Here is a 5600-nt window from a genome sequence, read left to right as displayed (position 1 = left end):
TTTGTAAAATTAAATAGCTTATCAATAATATAGTATAAGAAACTATTGTACCATTATAAATTAAGGAATTAATAGAAGTATTTAATAAGGAGTTATTTACTAATATATTCAATTATTTAGTAAATTAATCCTTTTAGGTTGATATAGTTGAAGGCGCGTAATGTCTAGCAACTTATGACTTTTCAACTTTATTAAATTTACCTGAGAAAAGCTCCCAGCAGTTCTCTGGGACATGTTATGTTATGAATTGAATTGTTATCTATTCATAAGTATCGCTTATTAGTAATGAGTTACAATTAAAATGTTTAAATACTACATGGATGGTTAATACCATGTGTCTGTAATTTTTTCTGATCATAGATGAAATATTTTAGTTTAATAATTTACGTTTCAAACAAGTGCTAAAAGTTTAGTTTTGAGAATGAATATGGTTATTCGAGAATTGAATAATATATATTTAATATTATTTATTCGTGTACTTTAAAAATTATGTAGAAAATTATTATAAACATTAAATAAATGAATGTGAGTAAGACTCATCTTCCCACGGCGAGCTTTATTCTGTAAAAATTTCCCAAGTCTGAGTAATCCCAGTACAAAATTTCACTATACAAATATTCCGTAGGCGAGCTTTCCTAGATCCACTAAACAGGTGAATAAAATTAATACTGTCCAGCATTTTGAATTCTTTTTTTTACTTAATTTATTTATTGAAATTACCACTAAAGTATATTTTGTATAACAAAATATGAATACAATAACAAGAAGGGAAAGGAATTTGTATTTCTTCATGCACAAGGTATTTGCTCAAAGGCCAAGAAAAATCCAATTGAGCCACCTGGAGGAAGACTAGCTTCACATGTACTTGCATCCGTATTGGCCGTACAAACCTCATCGGCGTCTGTTTTGAAATCAACTCTGAAAGGAAGACTGAAGCCTAAAAATAGTGAGAAACAAGAGGATGTTAATTATGACCCTGTTAAAGGAGCGGAAGGTTTCTCTTACTGCACACAGATGTTTCTGCTGCCAAATTCCCTTCAAGATTAAGAATACGACCACAGAACTTTTGAGTAGTTGCCACTGCTGCAGCAGCTGCACCTTTAGCTACTCCGTTTGGAATCTTTAAAAAATGGGAATTATTAGGAATAATGAACTAAAAAGTCGGATAGATAATAACTTACTTGAAGGTAATCAGAGGTACATTCAGAATCCACGGCACTTTTTGAGGCGGCATTGGGGCTTACACTCAATCCAAATGTATTTTGTCCTGCTATTGCACTTGCAAAGCAAATGGAGCATTTAGTTGCCTCTTGTCTGAAACATATACTGTAGCATTGATTCGAAAGGTGAGAGGAGGATGTAGTTGTTGTTGTCTCCGACGTGGGATAATTAAAGGAGGAAATTTTACCAGTGGTTCCCGTAAAGTATTGAAGACAGCCCGGAGGTCCACCAAGAGAGTCATAATCTCCGCATGTGTATTGTGTTGCCTTAATGGTCCATGAACGGGATGTGGCTGCGGAGGAGCCAATGTTGAAGTTTAAGACATTGCACTCGTCACTTGCATCCAAAATCACTGTTCAAAATGAAAGTAAGTAGAAATAATACTAGCAAAGAATGCTGGAATTGATATAAGAAGAAATTTTTACTGTGTTGTCCACTATTAGCACCACAAATAACTGGAGATCCTCTACTTCCTGGAGATGTGAAACTGAAACTGTCTGTTACACAATCCCCTGTAGCTCCAGCATTTGTGATCGTGGTCCCGGCTGCATCAGCTCCTACAGGTGTAGTGAATGGATTTGCAATGGTAAAGGTCTGGAGATGAAGTAAAATATAGTCAAAATATTAGTTGTATTTAATATAAATACAAACCGTAAAGTCCAATCTAATCCTACAAATCATATTACTGTTTTTGCATATGGTGTAAGTGCATGGATTCGAGTTAAGTGAGCTTGTACTCGTAAATGAGGATTGCTCAATATAGGTGCAGTTGTCAGATGAGGTTCCACCACAGGACAATGTAATGACGCAGCATACTCCATAGCCTGATGCACAAGATCCGGAGGCGGTTCCACCTAGAGATGAGATATTAGATGGAAAATATCAGGACTTTCCTTTTCTGAATTCAAAATCCGAAACTTACCTCTGGTTTCACATTCATCAGCAGTGTAGCAAGTTCCGTTTTTACTTGCACTACCTGTACAAAAAGTGTTCTAGAATCGTACATATATTAATCCATCAATATCAGGAGATAAATATATATATACACAAAATTAACTAACCGGGAATGTGACGACATTGAATATGGAGAGAAGCTTCTCATCTTTCTTATCCTCCACTACATCATTTGCTGTCGCATCCAGCTCATTGATTGTACACAAGAGAATCAACAGTGATATAAATGAACAAGGGGAATCTATGCAAGAAATACAAGTTAAAAAAATATATATATTTCAGTAATCGAAAATAGTTTTTAACCTACACATATTCAGTTTAAATGATTAGGAAATACTAATCAAACACTCATAGACCTTTAAGAAACCTCAAAAGTACCTTTGATCCTTACAAAGCACATTTTTTTTTTTTTTTTGTGACCCTCACCCATCGGGAAAACGACGAGTAAGTAAAGGGGTGGGGGATAACAATTTACTTAACATTTTTATACGAAAGGGGAAATATATTTTTAGTAGTACTTGATAATTTAAGAAACCCATAAGGAAGTAGCTATTTTGTCCTGAAGATGACAAGACTTCAATTAATTTTTGTACTCTTTCTTTTGAATATCATTCTGGTATGGGGTGAGTCAAAGGATCGTGATGGACGTAAGTTTTTTAAAGTTTATTTACCCCTATATTCTACTCGGGATTAACTCTCAACTCTTTTGATCCCAAGGCTTGTCTCTCTTCAGCGTAGTTTCTTTCGATAACACAGAGTGTACATCATCAGATACTTCGGCGAGATGTGTACGTTGAGTTACATAGTAATAAAGGGATTTTTTGTTTAATTCTTTGTAATATATTTGTAGGGAACATGCTATTCCAGCTCTGAATGCGCTGAAAAAGGAGGAAGAGCGGCTGGAAACTGTGCTGCTGGATTTGGAGTTTGTTGTCTATTCATGTAAGTACATAATTATTGGATTAAAAATAATCTAATTTTTATTATACACAGAGTTGATACGTGTGGTTCAACCATCAGTCGCAATAACAGTTACTTTAGAAGTCCTGGATTTCCAACTGCCTTTACTGTAACAGCAGCAACGGCTTGTGCATTCACAATTCAACGTTGTCAGTCAAGTATGTCTTATCTTGGAATCACCAAGGTTTAATGAGGCTATAATCTTTTTTTTTTTTTACAGACATATGTTCCATACGATTAGACTTTGAAAACCTTATTACCTCCGAGCCTGCTGACGGAGCCTGTGGAGCAAACAACTTTGATAAAATTACAATTACCAGCCCAAGTGGTTTTAGTCCTCCTGGCCCCGGGGTCTTTGTGGAGATGGTTTATCAGGACAGCATAGTAAGTCAATACATAGTGTAAATCGAATGCTTCTTATTCTCATCTTTTTATTTCTTAGTGTATGTCGATACAACTTTAGCTGGTGCCGTCACGTTTAATGTCGATGCAGGAACAGCGGCCATTGCAAATCGTGCGTGGAACATTAAAGTTACCCAAATAGCCTGTGATGATATGAACAGACCCCTCAAGGATGTACTCAATATTTTACAGGGCCTTCTGGCTCTATTAAGTCCTATAACTTTGATGGTGGTCAAATCAACGATGGGCATTGTACTCCAACTGCATTCGACAGGAAGAGGGCTTTGTAGCATTGATTATTCTGCAGTTGGAGATAATGACTTTTTACTTAAAGCAGCTACAGCAATAAAATCACAGGACGCAGCGATAGCGATTGATTGTGTAAGTACTCCTCTATTAAATTAGAAGAGGATTTTACAAACAATGATTTTATCATTTCAGCAAGAGACTTCAGTTGTTATCCCAACTGTTCTTGTTCAAGCTGCTCCCTACTTTGTTAGAGTTCTGCGGTGGAAAATTCAATACACAGTCCCTTCAAACTGAACATGGTGTTGCAAGGAGTGAGTTGAAATATTTAATATAATACCAATTTTAATCTTGTCTTCATTTCTCCCGTAATTAAAATTTTCTAACTCCCTTTAGATTTGATTTTCGAGCAAAAACTGCTGCAAATGCCGATGGTTTGGCTGGATTCAATTTAAGGTATTCGCAGGACCATGTTAACCAAAACATTTCATTATGTTAATGAAGATTGAATGATAACGTTTTTTTAAAACCTGTTTCTATTTATCTTTGTAGATATCAATAAATACATTATTCAGAATCCGTGGTCCTAGATTCTTCAAAAAGCGCAACACTTATTAAAATGGAGGAGTGGGGAAATGGAGACATTCTTTCTGAGTCCATAAATACTAAAAATTGTAGTATCAACTCAGACTAACCTACCTCCCTGTAGATACAATCTAAAGTTCAGCCATTTCCCTATTTACTTAAGATATATGGAATGATACTATTTACAGAACTTACAGACCAATACCAATCACGGAACATATTGTAGAACAAAACAATATATTATATATTAGCAAAATTCTAGGTTTTCCTTTTACTATTTTGACCATTTTTAAAACAAACCGGTTGTAACTAACAAGCATCATTAGGCATTTGTATTCTCACACTCCTCATGAAGTTATCTTTTCTTAAGTAAACTACAAATACCTGGCCTATTGGTCATCACTGATCTTAACTCATTTAAAAGGACCACAATATCATCAACGGCAATATCTCCTTTTTCTGTCCTCCGTTTGCTTCTTCTGAAGATCCAAAAGATATTCTTTCTTCCATCGATCTCTTACTCTTCAGTATTCAACTTTCCCCATCGTGATACATGATTCAGACTACCTTCAATCATCTTATGCGGGATATACCTCAGATTGAATATGGATACAAACGTTGAAGGGCTCTCTTTTACATCAGTGGAAATTGAATTAAAGCTATATTGAGTTGCTTGGGGGTCAAGCGTTACAATTATTAGAGATATGGAAATTGTCCACACCCTCGTAAGCCTACATATAAAAGTATATCTTGTGAATCTGCAAGAGATTAGCTCTCTTTTCATGAGCAAACTCGCACACAGTTACTCCTCAATACTATGATGTTTTCTACTCATGATTGAAATGGTAATGATAACAGTTTGAGAAATAAAACATATTGTTGAGGTTGTCAACAATGAAGAATACTTAACTGGAATTGCCATTACTTTTTTCCCCCTTTCGTCTACTTGTGTAGTACGCAGCAGACTGGGCACTATATAAAGGGGTACTTGCAACTTACTTTTGACTTACAAAACCTATATACCCTAGTAGGTACGACTTTGAATTCCGTTACACAGCAGTCAGCTGAAGGAAGGAGAAGAGAAGACATTTCATTCATAGTCATTTGGATGGATCTCTCTTAATCAGATACAGGGCGCGAGGACAAAATCACCTGCTTTTAAGAACAACAACTACAGGCTTATTTTATAATATTTATGGATAAAATAAAAACAAATATCTTCATTAGCATAT

At 35.4% G+C, this 5600-nt stretch overlaps 2 protein-coding genes across 2 annotated transcripts; one reads left to right on the top strand and one right to left on the bottom strand.

The window, feature by feature from the left end:
- Nucleotides 1-678: 678 nt before the first annotated feature.
- LOC121131165 (uncharacterized) lies at nucleotides 679-2534 on the bottom strand. The gene is made up of 8 exons (XM_040726694.2): nucleotides 2483-2534; nucleotides 2283-2416; nucleotides 2144-2213; nucleotides 1873-2075; nucleotides 1647-1815; nucleotides 1182-1573; nucleotides 1006-1120; nucleotides 679-937 (listed from the first exon to the last, which is right to left on the bottom strand). The coding sequence occupies exons 1-8, from the start codon at nucleotides 2484-2486 to the stop codon at nucleotides 789-791; spliced, it is 1236 nt and encodes a 411-aa protein (XP_040582628.1). The 5' UTR covers nucleotides 2487-2534; the 3' UTR covers nucleotides 679-788.
- A 144-nt stretch (nucleotides 2535-2678) lies between these two features.
- Nucleotides 2679-3798, top strand: LOC121131166 (uncharacterized). The gene is made up of 6 exons (XM_040726695.2): nucleotides 2679-2822; nucleotides 2893-2963; nucleotides 3026-3117; nucleotides 3169-3293; nucleotides 3356-3519; nucleotides 3578-3798. Exons 1-6 carry the CDS (start codon nucleotides 2741-2743, stop codon nucleotides 3596-3598), a joined length of 555 nt encoding a protein of 184 aa, XP_040582629.1. The 5' UTR covers nucleotides 2679-2740; the 3' UTR covers nucleotides 3599-3798.
- Nucleotides 3799-5600: the final 1802 nt, after the last annotated feature.

Source organism: Lepeophtheirus salmonis, unplaced genomic scaffold (assembly GCF_016086655.4).
Source record: "Lepeophtheirus salmonis unplaced genomic scaffold, UVic_Lsal_1.4 unplaced_contig_1961_pilon, whole genome shotgun sequence".
NCBI lineage: Eukaryota > Metazoa > Arthropoda > Copepoda > Siphonostomatoida > Caligidae > Lepeophtheirus > Lepeophtheirus salmonis.
This window is presented reverse-complemented; position numbering and strand designations above follow the sequence as displayed.

Excerpts from the sequence above, each read along its gene's own strand:
- LOC121131165 (XM_040726694.2), bottom strand. Across the intron at positions 2,214-2,282 it reads TCAATGTCGTCACATTCCCG|AACACTTTTTGTACAGGTAG; the intron begins GTTAGTTAATTT and ends GTACGATTCTAG. Across the intron at positions 1,816-1,872 it reads GGATTAGATTGGACTTTACG|ACCTTTACCATTGCAAATCC; the intron begins GTTTGTATTTAT and ends CTTCATCTCCAG.
- LOC121131166 (XM_040726695.2), top strand. The coding sequence starts at position 2,741 with ATGACAAGACTTCAATTAATTTTTGTACTCTTTCTTTTGAATATCATT. Across the intron at positions 2,823-2,892 it reads GTCAAAGGATCGTGATGGAC|GCTTGTCTCTCTTCAGCGTA; the intron begins GTAAGTTTTTTA and ends TTTGATCCCAAG. Across the intron at positions 3,520-3,577 it reads TGGTTTATCAGGACAGCATA|TGTATGTCGATACAACTTTA; the intron begins GTAAGTCAATAC and ends TTTATTTCTTAG.